The 17051-nt window shown below is 43.4% G+C and overlaps 1 protein-coding gene across 2 annotated transcripts in view; it reads right to left on the reverse strand.

Annotated features, from left to right (window-relative positions):
- Positions 1-17051, reverse strand: part of LOC147210970 (receptor tyrosine-protein kinase erbB-4-like) — a 166240-nt gene that overhangs the window by 12604 nt on the left and 136585 nt on the right. For both annotated transcript variants that reach the window (XM_086119524.1, XM_086119515.1), the window contains exons 18-20: positions 16277-16399; positions 16072-16170; positions 14173-14358 (exon numbers count right to left, since the gene is read on the reverse strand). In XM_086119524.1, coding sequence (XP_085975650.1) covers positions 14173-14358; positions 16072-16170; positions 16277-16399 — 408 coding nt within the window. The remainder of the gene's footprint in view (positions 1-14172; positions 14359-16071; positions 16171-16276; positions 16400-17051) is intronic.

Here is a 17051-nt window from a genome sequence, read left to right on the forward strand (position 1 = left end):
AGGATAAAATCGATCGACGGCTGGCCCGCCGCTAGATGAACCCTCATCCATCATCTGCCCGGCCTTGCCGAGACAGACACGCTGACAGGGACCACCTATGCTCCAAAGAAAGATATATTTCACCGCTTGCAGCTCGCTTGTCCACCGTTCCCTGTTAGGAGGCTCACAATTGTGTAGCCTCTTTCTTTGCCAAAATGTGCCCCTATTACTGAAAGTGGATTTAAAATAAATTACGGCAAACGGAGCGCAGGCAGGCGATCAATATCCATGTTGATTACAATAAGCCGGAAGACGACTGCGCCAAGCGATATTTATCCCCGATGCAGACATTGTGAGGAATTCGGAATCAATGGGCCACACAGTGCATTAATAGACTTCGACTAAACACGACGGGGCAATGAGGGGAGGCCACCGCACTGACAGCAAAATGTACAGCAGCTCAAGGAGCCAATTAACTTTCAGCCACTCTCGGCGGTAAACAGTGGCGTCCCAATCGAGCAGGGGTCTCAAACTCCAGTCCTCGAGGGCTGCTCTCATGCATGTTTTCCATCTCTCCCCGATTCAAATGATCAGGATCATCAACTGATGAGTCCACCGACACTGTCATGATTTGTCCTGATCGTGGAACCACTTCGCTGAACGTGACACAGCTATAGTCTCTCTTTTTCAGATTCCTTTCAAGTCAACTCATGTGTGCTAAAAAATTTGGATTTGGAATTTATCGCTGTACAATGAAGATGAAGAATTGTAAAGGTTATGATAGAACCTTGAAGAGGGAAATAAGACGAGTTTATGAAGCTACTTGTTAGCAGCACGCTGCTGAGCTCTTTTGAAACGAACAAACGGCATCCTTTCTCCAGCTTAACGGCTGGAGAAAGGATACAGTTTGTTCCACTGACCTAATGGTGACCAAGCGCGCAGGTAGAAAAATCAGGTTATTCTTTCCAACGGGGTTGATTTCTCTTTCTGAAGCTGCTATCCGCGCAAGGTCATGGGTGACAAGCAACACGCTGGCACCTCCTCTCCTGTGAGGAGCAAAAATTGGAAAGATGAGTCTTGGTGAGGTGTCCGCGGTGACACGATAAAAGCATCCATGGAAACAAATTGGCAGAGCAGGGAAAGAGATGCTATATAATAAACATTGCCAAGTGGGGAGCGAAACCCTCCTATTATCCTTGGGGTCAATTTGACCCCATTCAATCTTTATCATTCCAAAAATAATAATTGACTTATTAGTTTTTGATCCATATTTCATTGCTTTTCCTTATTTGATGGGGACAACTGATTAAGCATAAAATTATCACAGTGCTATGTTTTCAATGAACACATATTGCACGTAATGATGATCCTCAGGGGTCAAATTGAGCTGTTTTGACTGCTTTTTGTCAACTTGTCTGTGAGTGCGTGACCTAGTATCCCCACACCTATAGGTGCAGAGTTGATATATTCCAGGGGGTGAGAACAATAACTATTTCTGCAACAACTTTGATAGTTTCCCCACAAGGACATTGGTAGTTCATGCGAAAAAAGGGAGGAGCAAACATATAGAAGCTCGCATAACAGCCCTCTACCCAAATCATTCCACATTGTGCTCTGTTTGTACTGCAATCTGCGTGCTCTCTCACTTGAAAATGTCCTCTGGGAAAAGGTGTACCATCCGTGAGGTTTTGGAATAGCTCTTTGCCAGTGAAAGTGATATAGAGGAGAATGCGTCCGAGACAGAGGATTGTGTTGAGGAGGACCATGATTTCGAGGCCTTCTCATCTGATGAATGAGAATTTTGACCCTCCTGTTGTCGCTCAACCACATGCAGACACGATCCACTCCAATAATGGAAAGATCATATGATACTATTCAAGGCCCTCACGTGACTGTCAATGAGTGTTTGGCTGCATTTCGTGGACGCTGTCCATTTCGACAAAAGCTAAGCAAACCTGCCAATATAATATGGCATCAGATTTGGAAGGAGGACTTTTCTGGAGCAGCTGGGTAATGCACAGGTGAAATCTCAGACTGAGAGAAGAGGGTGCCTTACAAGAGCATCAACATCTGCTGCAGCGATTGCGGGCGACATACTGACAGAGACAAACACCCAAATTTGGTACAAACCGCGGGCGAGAAATGTGGCAAGAGTCACACACACACAGAGATAAAAAAACAAACGTTACCACTCCCGGTACCAAGCACGGCTAACAAAACAGGAAAGGTGAGTGAGACTTTATGAGTGAGACAAATACTGGTATGGGACAAAAAAAAATATATATATTTATATATAAACATGTTTATGATGAGAAGGGAGGTTCCCAACATTAATCAATATGGCTCATTCTGTCAGAGTCATGAATGCACATCCCAAATTAAAAAAGACTTGGATGAAAGATTTTCAAGACCGTAACTCTAAAACAGAGTTTTTGATCTGATGGTGGCGCAACAGTCAAGATCATTTCATCACCAAAGCGAATAAGTTTGATCCTCTCGTGGCTATTAATGCGGTCAGGAAATTTCAGATTTGTATGAAAACCTTTTAAACATGAAAATGTTTGATCTGATGGTGGCGCTAGAGGACAGGTCAACTTGGTGATAAATGTTACTATCAAGGGGGTATTTATGTTTTCAACAAATAATCAAAGTGCCTGACAGAAAAACTGGGTCAACAGATTCCTGTACATCATTTTCTGAAGCCATATATCCCTGGTGTCAAATAGTCCCCAAGGGTAAAAATGTGTTGATAAGATTTGAGGATAATAGGAGGGTCAATTTGAACTTTGACTTTACTTTTTGAGCAAAAAGTAAATGGATGTATGTTTTTGGACCGTGGGAGAGGGCCATATTGTTATTGCTGTAGCAAGAATTTACTAGAAAAACGTCTTTTTTTCTATCACTCCTGCCAAGGCAACATGAAGCTAATAATGCGAGCTGATGCATGGCTTTGCCTGCGCAGTATCCATGAATGGCGGGATGCTTAATTTCAAACCAGGAGATGAGGCTCTGGTTTCCCCATCCATCTCCCTTTCACAGCCCTCCGCCTTCTGCGGACTCGAACAATGTGAGCAATATGAGCCTGTCTGCACGGCGAGGACTGGCACCGGTGCGATAAGCAACCCGCACAACGGGACAGCCCAGGTGGCCCAGGTGGTCGTCTGTCACATCCTGAGGACTTTACGTGCAATAGAACGGAAGGCAAGCCCACAGAGACGGTGAGCGTCGCAGTTTAGAAGTCATGCTAATTAGGTGTCGTGCTAAAATACTGTTACCAAAAATGTACAAATATGAGATTCGAAAAGCGCATGAGAGCAATTTTCAGAATAGAGCAGAAGAGGGAAATACGTTTTGAAAATGTGCTGTCCTGTCTGCTTTTATTTCCCTGAGCGCCAAAACGCTGGCTGGTTAATGAACTGTCGGTGAATGTGAGCCATGGTTCTGCAGTGAAAGTTTCTGCCCATTTGCTCTGCAGTCACTCGACCTTGAGTCAGACAGCTAAGAAAAAAGAAAGCACCTATCAATCAAGCTACGATAGGTATTTGACTGTAAAGCATTTAGCAAAAGTACGGGCTGTGAGGGGTTCGTGTAGAATACGTGTTTGTATTATTAGTCAGATGTAATCTCACCCAAGCGCTGACGACTATGCGGGGCACAAACATTCTTCCCAAATGGTGAAATGATGCAAATTTCCATGAGCCAATGCAGTGCCATTAAAGGAGAATATACATTTTGCAGCAATAGCATCAATACATTTACAGTTACAAGTCGAACATACAACATGGTGATGAATTTGAAATGAAATATTACAAACAAGATATGATTCAAATGTAGGAACTCAGCTTTAACTTTTTCTAAAATTACACCGTTACATTTCATTGACCATTTTAGAATTACAAAAGAACTGTGATTTTTATGTACCCCAGTTTTCTCCTCTTGAACTTTGTCCAGGCTTTTTAACGCTCATTACTCCATTTCAATCGTCAATTTTTTTTTCCAACATATTTATACTTGTCAGAGTTTTTCTCGGACAAAGTTAAAGAAATGACTCGGCACACAGGGAAAATTGTCTTCAATATCGACGGAAGCGGATCTCTGAGAGCAAACGACGGTTTAGTTGCTCCGTGATCACACTCCCAGCTCCCTCTCCGCCGGTTCGAGCTTTATTGTAACATACTGCCTGCAAAATACAAGAAAAACACTGCCCCGATATTTGCATACGCACCCCCGGTCCGGCCCCTCGGTAGTGATTGGTGACCTGGGTTTAAGCTTTTAACCACCGGAACATTGGCGCCTTTCTGTCTGGTCTACATTGAATCAGCATGTTGCAGACTTTGCGGACGACAAATGCCGCTTGGGCGCGACGGGTGTTCTCAAATCGTCTTTTGTTGTTCAACCGCTGTTCACGAATTATTCATTCCCCCTTTGTGACCGGGTCTAGCCCTCTCTCCTCTGATCGCCCACCTGCACTGACGTGCTAATTGTGGACTTCAGCAGCCCTCCGGCCAGGTGGCCGGCGCCTTTGTGCACAGGCATTTGGGGGTGCTGGATACGCACCCAAACGTTTAGACGTGCCCAAATTATATGAAACTTTAAACATGATACAATTTTGCTCATAGATTCCTCTCACAATACTCGATAAATTCATTCATTTATTCATTTTCCGATCCGCCTTATCCTCACAAGGATCGCGGGGGGTGCTGGAGCCTATCCCAGCTGTCTTCGGGCAGTAGGCGGGGGACACAATGAACCGGTTGCCAACCAATCACAGGGCTACTCAATAAATGTTATGTATATATATATGTCCATTATGTCCAATGTAAAATATTACCTTTTGTTTTTGTCAAATCAATTAATCAAAAACCGAGGTCGAACTGTACGTTATGCACACTACATCCACTTGGCGAGACTCAACAATATTTGGCCAGCTGACATAATTGCAGTATTTTTTTAATACTTGATTGAAAAACCTTTGTAATGAGTGCCTGACTTCCGGAGCCCAGAGACACCCCACACTGTAAGTTTCCTCTCATGAGATGCTTTGCCAGTGGAGGACATCAATAGATTCCAGACTACAAGCACTCATTGACTACATATGATTTTTCTGCCAGCACAAAAAAATATGGTTATATTTAGAACTATGACACTAGTTCAAACACCAGTAAACCTGTAAAAATGGTATTCATTTCATATTTATTTATTTATTTATTCCTAGTCCACTGAGGTGTTGTGTTTGAAGACAAAATCTCACTCAGCGTTCACACTATTGCGGACTTAACTGTAATCGCCCTTGCTGGTTGAACACTGGCATTATAACCAAGCATTAATTAAGAGACCTCCCGTCAGATCCCATTAGGCTGTAGTGATCCACCAGTGGTGCGGACGGAAATGCCGGGTTCCACCGACAGCTCAGCAGCCGCTCAGCCCCGTGGGGTGAGGAGAGGACGCTCTTCGTTGGAATTGACTAAGCACCGTCGGGTTTGCCACCTTCAATCTTCTCAGTCATGCCTGTAATTTGTCTGCTGCATGCTGTGAGACTGAGCGGTTATAATTCTTAATCACCTTGACTAATTTTCACTGCGAGACAAGATGAAGGAGAGGTTCCTATCTTGCTGTTTTGTCAATTGCATCCACCATGCGCGAGTGGCATGAGAGGGAGAGCAGCACAAGGGGGCGTGCCTGATGAGGATTCTAAAAGCCCATGATTGACACTGCGGTAATGAAACACAGTTAACTAATTACAAATAAACGGTTAGTCAAATACAGTAGCAAGTATAGAAAGTGATCACATCCCTATTTTGGATGTAAAATATCAAGCATCATTTTTTTTTCAAATTATTCTTAATATCAAAAAATATATATCTTACTTTTGGAAAATCATGGCCATTTCACCAATTATGAATGCAGAGACTATTGATGAACTTCTGGATAGATTCACCTGGAAAATCTGAAAAGTACTGGATGCTGTTGCTGCTATAAAAACTAAGACCATTTCACGGCAACCTAAAACGCTTTGGAGTTGCACTATGAGCAAAATAGCTTTCAAAGCAAACTGCATGAAAGCAGAATGTAGGCAGAGAAAAAAAATAAGTCAAAGTTCATTTTGACCTGTACGGACAATGTCTTTAAAATTTTAACAAAGAGTTAGTAAAAGCTACAACACAACACTTTTCTGTAATCAACTGCAACAATACACACACTATTTGCTGTGGTTGACACAATCACAAATTCCCCAAACATCAAATAGCACCAACTCCTCTCAACGAATAAACACACTGAATTTGCTTGCTAATTTGTTGAAAAAGTCCAATCCATCCAGTCAAACAGCGCCACAAACTAGCAACATAAAAAAAAAAGATGCAGCACTGAGACGCACCTCTGAATAATTCAATTCCCATGACAATATTCGATGCAATGGATCAAAAATCTATCATAGATTTGGTTCCGTAGTTGACATCATCAACTAGCTGTCTTGACGATTGTAAAATCTGTTCAAACGGAGTTACAGTAAATAATGAACTGCTCAGTTCAGTCAGGCGAGTTTTCTCAACCTCTGAAAGTGGCCACAGTCAAGCCCTGTTCGTCTCTTTGTTAGCAAATAATGGACCATCTCAGACCTTCCCTTCTTATCCAAGATCGCAGAGAAAGTGTTTTTTAATAAACTCAGCAAACTCTTGAACTCAAACAGACTTTTTGATCAATTCTCCAGGACTCCAATCCCATCGAAATGGGTCTTCATAAAGCATGACATGACATAAGATTGAACTCTGATGCAGGGAAGGTGTCACTGCAGATTTGATACACTTTATCATAAAATACTGATCATAAAATACTGTAGGGAACTTGTGTGGGATTAAACGGAACGGTCCTAAATGAGTTCAGGTCCTATTTAGAGGAGAGGGGTTACTTGATGACTGTTGGAAGTTTTGACTGATTGAATAGACATGACATGTGGGGTCCCCCAAGGGTTAGTCCTCTGACCCATTCTATTCAGTTTGGATGTGTTACGTTTGGGTCAAATGCTTCGCCAATGTTGGTTTGATAGGTTATGCAGATGAAGCAGAGCAATATTTATAAATGTCCCCAAATGACATCAGTCCAATTTACATATTATGTCATTGTCTAGATCAAATTAACAATTGGATGAACCAACATTTCCTTCCACTAAACCAAAACAAAATAGTGATCATTGTATTCAGCAAGAAAGAAAAGAGGATTGCTGTTCGAAAACACCTGGAGTCACTGTCTTTAGAAACCAAAGACCAAATCCGAAATCTTGGGTACTTATCAAGTAAATCAATCACTAAAACAGCGCTTTTACCAGCTGAAAAACATATCCAGAAAAAGGGTTGTAGGCTCCAAGCAGGCCAGGAGAAACTTCTATGCTTTTACAAACACTTTTTGGGCAGGCACAAGCACTTGAAACTCAGATTGCCAAATCGCACAGCTTTCTCCAGGTCGCCTGGTCACTTTTTGAGACCTTACCTCCATATTGTGACCACTGAAAAAACTTCTAGGTTGTACACATGTATAGATACGCAAACCTCATGATGAGCAGAGTAAAAAAAAAAAAAAAAAGAAACAAAGATAATAGCAGGAGAATATCTAAAAATTCAGCTGCTGCCATTCATCTACATGCGCGCACAGACGTGTGTCTAATAAGCCTCGGCTGCATGCACCATCGGTAATGGCTGTGCAGGGAGAGAGGTGACCGATCCAATCAGGCATTCTTACCCAGTGGATCTGGCAGTCAAATCCCTCCCCTTACGCATCCTTGAGCACTGCTGATCCTTACAGATAATTAGAAAGACCCGGGGGGCTTATCCCTCCTCTGCCCGTTCTCCCCATCACCTCTCCCTGAGCCCACTTTCCTCATTTTGTTGCATCAGCAGGGACACATACTCCTGGGAAGCCCGATATGTGTGTGCGGGTGTGCGTGTCTCGGTCTTGACGGCGTGGCTTGCACGGTTTGCTAAGCAGGATGCCGTTCCTGACAAACTCTCTGTTGCAAAGAATTATGGGAGTGCATTGTAATGAAGTCTGGTGAAAATGAATCGCTGAACATCACTCCTGTCTGGCCCCGTGTCAGCCTTAAATTCCTACTCTATAAATAAGAAGTAGTATACAAAAAAGGAGGGTCAAGAATAAATAAATAAAAAAGCATTCTGCAGGCACATAATCTTTTCAGTCAATCAATGGAAAGGATGCTTGCATGCTGTAAGTTGTCAGTGTACACTCAAAATAACACATTTCATTTAGTTCACAAGGTTTTATTTAGTGCGGTGCGTCATTATTTTTGGGCTCGGAAGAATTAGCGGAACAGTGGAGCGTATTTTTTTTCCCTCTTACATCTCAGACCCATTCAGCAATTACTCACACCTCTACTACATATATAAATGTACGCCGCAGACACAAGTCATGTCGCTCCCCACTTAGCTAATCATAACTGCCATTCAGCATACACACAAATGTCTTCATTACTCAGAGTCAATAGCTTTTACTACAGCATGCATTATACCTGCCAGAATGCAACTGGGCCACTGTCATGCACAAACACCAACACTTTTAAATATTTATATTAATTTGCATTTATGGATATGCTGAGTAAAGACGAATCATTGAGAATCAATACTTACCTGCAGGCCTTCTACAGGCTGAATAGCATGCAGAGAAATGCATGGTGATAAAAACCCATGCACTGTGTGGGACCTCTTTGAAGGCCAGATCCAGATATCGTCTTTTTTTTTTTGCTCCTGATTTCAGGCCCTCCAAAAACCCTATATGGGTCGGCCTCAAGGACTGGTGGTCTGCGAATCAATCATGCAGAGATATGTTTGCTCAAAACGAAGGCAGCCGGGAAGTAGCAGGGAAATAAATGACACCGGGAGAACTAGATTAAAGCTTGGCCAGATTGGAGAGCGTGGGGTGCAAGAGAAATGTTGGAGGGCGATCTGCGGAATCGCTGCAGGATCTACACAAGTGCATTTGTGTAGATCAAGCTGATACTTTCTCCTTTAAGAGAAGGTGACTGCTGATTCTGCTAAATAAATTCTCTCTGTGTCTTGTTTTCTCATTTTGACACAGCCGAATGCATGCCGAGTAAATATAAATTGTCGCAACATTGCTTATGCAGCCTCTCATTAATATTTTACCACAATGCAGTACTGGTCTGCATCAGGCTTGTCTCAGAGAAGGTCAATATTTGGTACCATCATTAGCCCTGTCAATCAGCAAAACACCACCCAGCACGGAGTAGCTCTGCTTGTCAAGTGGGGCTGGGAGGGGGTCCTGCAGGGCATGTTGTGCACATGTCAGCTAGCCGCTAGGAGAGTTCTCACCAATCATGCTACCCTTCCATGACCTCAATGACGCGACGGTCACGACTCACCATCACGGCACTTCCGATTCAAAGTCGTATGATCGAAATCCTGACAGGCTGTGGGAGGAACACAGAGAGCCACAGCCGGAGGACAACCAAATTAAATGACTCCCCCAGCCCTTTGGCCCATTTGGCCCAAACCCCATTTTTTTTTAAATTTGGGGACTGATATGTTCATTAAAATACATGGCAAATCGAATTATGTCATTTGTAATCCAAAAACCAATTGAAAAATTACTAAGCGGACAAGGGAATCAACAAATGACTTGATGGCTGGTTCAATTTTATGCATTGACAAATTTCAACCCCCCCCCCCCCCCCCCCACCCCTCCATATTTTGACTTCTTTTAAATGGAGCACTTGGCCTCACTGGGAAAAGAGATGGGAGGTATATTTACAGGTGAGGAAAGAAAAGAACAAACTAATAAATAAAAACAAATTGAAACTGACTGAACTATGCGACATTATGTGTGTGCGCTGATGCAAGTGTCAGTCAGTGTGCGAGTGTGTGCAAGTGTGGCAGCGAGGCAGCTCTGAGTGTGGCTGTAGATTAATGACAGCCATTATCTCAATGCCCAAAACACTCAGTGATAGAGAGTCTGTGCCTGGCGACGGGCCGAAGCCAATCTATTTGCGGCACAGTGGTCACCTGCCCGGGTCAGAGCCCACATGTGGATGCTGTTTGTGCAGTTTTTGTGGCGCTGGCTATGGCGAAGGGGTAGGGATGGCCGCTGGGAAAAAAAAAAAAGATCTTTCCCCTGGGGAAAACATCTTTCCATCTATCCATCCATGCATTTTCTAACCTGCTTATTCTCATAAGGATCGCAGGCATTCTGGAGCCTATCCCAGCTGTCTTCGGGCAGTAGGCGGGGGACACCCTCAGCTGGTTGCCAGCCAATCGCAGGGCACACATCGACGAACAACCATTCACATTCACAATCACATCTAGGGACAATTTAGAGCAGGGGTGTCAAGCTCATTTCACAATGTGGGCCACATACGGCCTCGGTCGATGTCAAGTGGGCTGGACCATTAAAATTATACCATACTCTGCTATGAATAACCAAAATAATGACTTACCTTTGTTTTGGTCAAAACAAAGGCACAAAACTTTAACAAATAATTGTTATTGAAAAATATAGTAATGCACTTGAAGATTAAACGAGATTTATAAAGAAAGGAATTTTAAAACCATTTACACATGTGCATATAAAATCCAAATGTAATCCCCGTCTACACCTGAGAAACTAAGGAGAGTGCTATTAAATGTGTAAAGAATAAAGCATTCACATCCTTGATAGTATCTGCTGTGTTGGGTCTGGCTCAGTGACAGACTGCGACTGCTGTTGTCTTCTTCTCTGATCAAAACAATGTTGTCTTCTACTCTGATCAAAACAGTGTGCTCCCTAGCAGATACGCCATGAATTGCACCCTATTAAAAATATCCATGTCTTTTATGCATTTTTTCACTTTTAAATGATCCTAATTAAGATATCCTTTATTTGTCCCACACTGGGGAAATTTACAGCCTCCAGCAGCAAGAATGTAGGCAGAAAGAAGAAAGAAGAAAAAACAAACAAACACCGTTCAATTAAGTGCAATATAAATACAAAATGGATAAATCGCAGTGCTATTTATCATATCCTGCAGGCCTGATTGAACATCCTTGGGGGCCGGCTCCGGCCCGCGGCCCGTATGTTAGACACGTCTGATTTAGAGTGTTCCATCAACCTGCCATGCATGTTTTTGGAATGTAGGAGGAAACTGGAAAACCCGGAGAAAACCCACACAGTCACGGGGAGAAGATGCAAATGCCACACAAGAAAGCCGGAGCCGGAATCGAACCCTGCACCTTTGCACTGTGAGGCCGACGTGCTAACCACGTCGGCCACCGGGCCGCCCCCTGGGAAAATAATGTCTGTAAATTTGTTTAAGTACACGTTAGCTCAGATTGTCCCTTTTGAAAACATTGCAAAGGATTTACTGATGGAGTTTTGACAAGCGAAATATATTCACTCATGCGCATCCGAGGCCCCCGGCCTTGTAATCTAGTCAGAATGTGTGGATTTGAGTGTGTGAATGGTTGTCAGGCTAGTGCCTTGTGAATGACTAGTGACCAGTCCTGGTTGTAGTCAGCCTTTCACTCAGAGTCAGCTGTGATAGGCTCCAGCTTTCCCTGAACAGAAAAGACCTCGATCATTGATACATACTGCTTCACTCAAAGTGAGGTCATGAAGTAGTGATCACAGTACACAACTGTCCGTTTTTTCCCCATCGGCTAATTTTTTGATACCGCAGTGGCTTTCCAAGGTGAAAAAGAAAAGGAGCCATATTGATTCCACTGTATGTAATTTGTTCAATAAAAAGTCACTGAAGTCCAATCAGTCGGGCAGTGTAGGGTAGCTTCATGCACAACAAGTCACAAAAAATGAGTTGCCATCATGCGGTCAACTCTCTCCCCTATCAAGGGAGGCACAATTGAATCCAATTAGAGCAGTAAGTACCTGCCTAAGTAGCCCTCTCTTCAAGCACTTAGATTCATTTGTTGTGAGGGGAATCAAGGGTTAAGCCCTCCCACACACACCTCATCAAACCTATCCACTCATCACTGATTCGGGAGAACTGCTATGTCCGACCCAACAAAGATGGCAAAATCAATCTCAGTTGTCTTGCTTGATGAAGTACCTGGTACAACGTCTTTGGATACCAGAAATTATTCTGTATCTTTCTTCACCTGGCATTGATGTAAGTCGAAACAATAAATGCTGATCTAGCTTTTTTATGCACTGGGTGTGATGGTTGGATGGGGGTTGCTGCCAGCTATTCATAGTCACTGAGAGCTTCGTTGTTCCCACAGTTGACTTCTGTGCAGGCAGCGTGGGATCAATTCTATTATTTTTGCTGTAGAGTTGTTTTGGGTTTCTCTTAGCATCTTGGAGAGGAAAAGGTCAAATCCATCAGGTGCGTGATTTTAAAAGAAAAGGAAAGAACAGGAGGAAAATCCAGCAAGGATACAGGTAGGTATGAACACACCTTTATTAACGTTAACCATAGTGTCATTTTTCTGTTACACATAGTGTGTTATTAGCTTGTATGGGGAATGTTTGTTTCCAATTTAAAACTGTCAAGTAAACGGTCATGTACCATTCCCATTCTGCCTTGTAAAGTCTCTTTGATCAGCCTCTCGCTGGATGCTGGATTGACAACTTCAGATGCTATTTCTTTTCTGGGGGGGGGGGGGGGGTTCAAACTTATTTGCAAACTTATCATCATCAGAATTATTATGATTAATGTCATGATCCTGTTCTTGTGTTTCTCCATTAGGTGACAGAGGAGGGCCGTCCCTCCAGCTTGCACACCTGCTGCCAATGTAATAAGTTAACTATTTAAGGACTCCCATGTTATCATGTCTCTGTTGGCTAATTCGCCTTGCTCACCAAGTGTTGAAATCGTCTCTACGTTCCATGTTCTTGCTCTGTTTTATGTTCCCGCTAGGTTTTCTCCAGTTACTGTTGTAAGTAGTTTTTCGTAGTAGTCACGTTTTTTGTATTATATACTGTACATTTGAGTTTCTTCTTGTCTATTTATTGACAAGCAAATTCTGCTTATGTTTTTATCCTTGCCTTTTTTGCAGGTGTTTTTAGTTGTCTTGTTTTCCTGGTGTTGGACCAGCATTCTTTATTGAACTTTTTCGTCTTGCGACCTATTTTTGTTAATAAACCTTTTTTGTCAATTTTTTCCCAGTTCACGTTTCTGGAGTCCAATTCTGTCTGAAGCTTTCTGTAAACCTAACAATTATTATTATTATCATTATTACTTTATTATTATACAGAGTTGCACTATTAATATGAAATAAAATTCACTTTTATTTTTCAAGAAAATCAATGTGTGTGTGTGTGTGTGTGTGTGGTTTCTTGCTTGGCCACTGGTTGGATGTCTAAACCAGAGGCGATTGCTCTAAGACTGCAAGGGAAGCTCAGCTTCCCCTAAAATGTCAAAAAGTAAGTGATCAAATCTATGTGTGTATGTACAATTGTGTGGACATGTCATTGACTAAATATGCACTACAACACGCTCAACTTTTGTTCCGAATCAGCCTCTTATTACTGGTTACGACGCGACTCTCTTCTCATTCATTCCTGCAGCTTCACTGTGCTTTAAACTGTGTGGACGCTGAGCATCTACCGGGCGGACGCTGGGCGTCTAGAGAGTTCAGTGTAGGTTGTCCCAATGCATTGAAACGAGACGAGTCATTGGATAAATGCTGGTTTTGTCCCGCCCATCGGACGCTCAGCGTTTCTGGGAGTCTATGGACAGTGGGCGTTTATCATCTGGCCCGGACGCTCAGCTTTTCTGTATGATGATTGGATGATCTGTCTGAGGCTGAATCTCTTTTTGATTGACAGTGAAATGAGCCAGTCACCGATCTTATGGTGAAGGCATCCTTTTCATTTTTTTTGAAAAGGAAGGGAGAGTAGAGTTCACGTAGAAATAAACGGACACATTTTCTGATGTAGGCCGAAATTGAGCTTCCCCTTCTTGACAGACCAGCATCCGCCACAGGTCGAAACTCATTTTCAGATTTGGGGGTTGCCTGTGAAGTTCACACCAGTACAAGGTGTAGCCAACATGAAAACCAGACGTGTCTGCGTTTTCACCCATGGACAAACAATTGTGAAGTTGAGAGATGTGAAACAAACAAGAGCATTTGCACATTGACCATAGCAAGTATTGATCAGTTCTTCAGGTACCTTTGACATAATTTGAAGCAAATACAATACACACACTTTTCCCTCTCAATTGTAGTCACCCACCTTGGCGATTTGGACGCACCAGTTGAGTAGCAGCTGTGACCCGATGTTGTCCTTGTGCTCATGCACGTAGTCGAGGAGGCAGCCATGTGGCATGAGTTGGGTGACCAGCTGGATGGTGGGGCTCAGGCACACTCCTAGTAGGCGCACCAGGTGGGGATGCTCCATGCTAGCCATAATCAGCGCCTCCTGAGTGAAAGACAAAAAGGAACTAAGAGCTCCATCTGGGATATATCTGGGTACTCTGATTCCACTCACGGGTTGTAGTTTTGGAGACCTGACACACTGTTAGAGTCATGACGTTTATTTGTCAACAACATCAGCCTCTGTTTTCATTGCACAACTCAGTGCCTGTCCATGTATCTATTATGCATGAACACTTGTGTACTATATTCCAAGTGTAGGTGGATATGGATGCATAAATGAAGACGGGTTGCCGACTAAATTTGCATGCAGCATCTGCCTGTGGAGTATTCTCACAGTTCAAGAAAACACTGCAGAAAGCCTCTTCAAAGCAGCAGAGACACAACCTTTTCCATGTACATTTCACACAGAGTTTCATAAATGTTGCACCAGCACAATTAAATGTAGGCCATGGCAGATCTGAATGAGACTGGCACACCTTGCAACTCACGGGAGTGCACACGAAGATGAGGTGCCACTTTGAATATAGAATTTCAGAGGGAGCTTGGCAGGAACGTGAGATGCAGTCGATTAATTCTAAACAGCAGGGGTGCCGCAGGCCAGAGAAACACCTTGGTTTCAAAGAGGTGCCACTTCAGGACCACTTCATAGAACCGCCCAAGCGTTTTGCAGCTCCAAGCACCCCCAAATCAGGCACACAGCAAGGAAGGAAAAAGGTAAAGAATTGTAGGAGTGAAAGAAGACAAAAAAAAAAAAAGAAAATTTGGTTCTGCTATCAAAGGTTCATTGAGTTGTAGTAAATTATTGCTTTCTAATCCAGTGTGTATGTGTGTGTGTGTGAGAGAGAGAGAGAGAGTGTGTATGAAGGTGTGCCCAGGAGTGCAGCTGTGTGTTTTGCTCTTTCTCCCATCTTCCTGAACATTCCGTGGCAGCCGGATGACCCCATTTTCCCATCCAAATCGCACACACACACACACACACACACACACACACACACACACACACACACACACACACACACACACACACACACACACACACACACACACACACACACACACACACACACACACACTTACATATGACTGCATCTAAAGACAGTGAATATGTGCCCTATTACTCTCCTCTATATATGTGCAGTTTGCATAAACTTAAATAATAAAACTTGTCACTAACATTCGCATATCTGCCACGATTGCAAATTACGCTACCGCTGCTGCCATCACCTGGGGAACATTCTGTTGTTGTTGTTGTGGTGTGTGTGCGTGTGTGTGTGTGTGTGTGTGTGTATGTGTGTGCTTCGAGAAAACACTCCAGTGGCTAGCTTCTTCGTGGCGAGGCGTGAGCCTGCCTTTAGATTGCTGTTTAACAAGCTGACAGAGCGAGCATATTGGCTCTGGATGGACGCAGAATCCCGCTGGGAGAAACAGGAGAAAAGGAGAGACAGAGGGTAAAAGAAAGGAGAGGCAGGAGGTGAAGAGAACCCTAGATTCCAAAATGGGAGCGGTGAAATCAAGAGAGTGTGAAGAGAAAAATTGGTTAAAAGAGAGAGGAAAAGTGAGGTGGGAAGGGGTGATAAAAACAAAAAATTCTCTAGCCTGGCTGGACTCCAGCGCAGCCACACATCATAAACAAGTGCTGTTTTTAATAGTCTCATCCAGTCTTGGCAGTTCATTTTTATCCCAGAGATGCTACTTTCATTAAAATTTACAGCCAAGTGTGCAATCCAACAAAGTGGCAGGCGACAGGAATACGCACGTCCATGAACTCCACATTGGCTTTGGGACCCGTGGCCTCGTTTAGGATTTTAATAGCCACTGGGATCTTCACCGTCTCACCTTCTGGGACCCAGATGCCCTAGAAAATGAAGAAATTTGTTGAAATCCGATGACTCTGGATCTCAATCAACACAGTACACAAATCAACTGCTGCGATTTCAATTTTGGGCTCCTGGCTGACGTACCTTGTAGACTGTCCCAAAAGCCCCAGAGCCCAAAATCTTGACGCTCTTCAACTCTGTCTCCTTCAGGATGCGCAGCTGAGCTTGGTTGGGGGCGGTTCCGCTCGGGGTCAGGGGCTCTACCAGCTGATAAAACACACAGATGGTATAAAGTCAAGCTTTTTATCTCACGGTAACATGAGATCGCTCATTGCGAAAAGCTGCAGGTGTCCATTTTTAGTTGCCAGTTAAAAATGTTCCACTTACGCTATGAATGCAAAACAACACATTTAGACATGCAACATGTCGAGGGTGTTACAGTTGACATGTGTTGTGCAGCAGTAATCAGTGCCAAATGATAATAAGACACCATTCAAAATCAGTGACGTTCCCACCCTGATACAGACCATTTTGAAACTCGCGTACAAATTTCGCACACATTCTGCAATACAAATATTTCAAGGGTGTGAACATTTGCGACATTGATGGTAGCAGGCCCATGCTGAAAAAAAAAAATCTGTCCGGTGTCAGCTGCTAGCACAGCAAACAAACGAATCATATCTCACCAGCTGTGCACATACCAAATCATTCTGTGCCAATGTTTACGACGAGCTCCCTTGGCTCCACTTGGCATCCAGTGAAAAGTGACACCGAGCCGCATTCCAGCAGCTGGTCAGCCATGCGCCTCGCCACTCCACAAAACCTCAGACTCTTAATCTAAAGAAGCAGGGCTTCACCTGTAACTGAGCTAACCCGGGCAAGTAAGAGCCAGGCAGAAATCCAACCAGACAGCAAATAG

The sequence above is a fragment of the Hippocampus guttulatus genome, chromosome 1 (genome assembly GCF_054856545.1).
Source record: "Hippocampus guttulatus isolate MCC_2025c chromosome 1, RoL_Hgut_1.0, whole genome shotgun sequence".
Classification (NCBI taxonomy): domain Eukaryota; kingdom Metazoa; phylum Chordata; class Actinopteri; order Syngnathiformes; family Syngnathidae; genus Hippocampus; species Hippocampus guttulatus.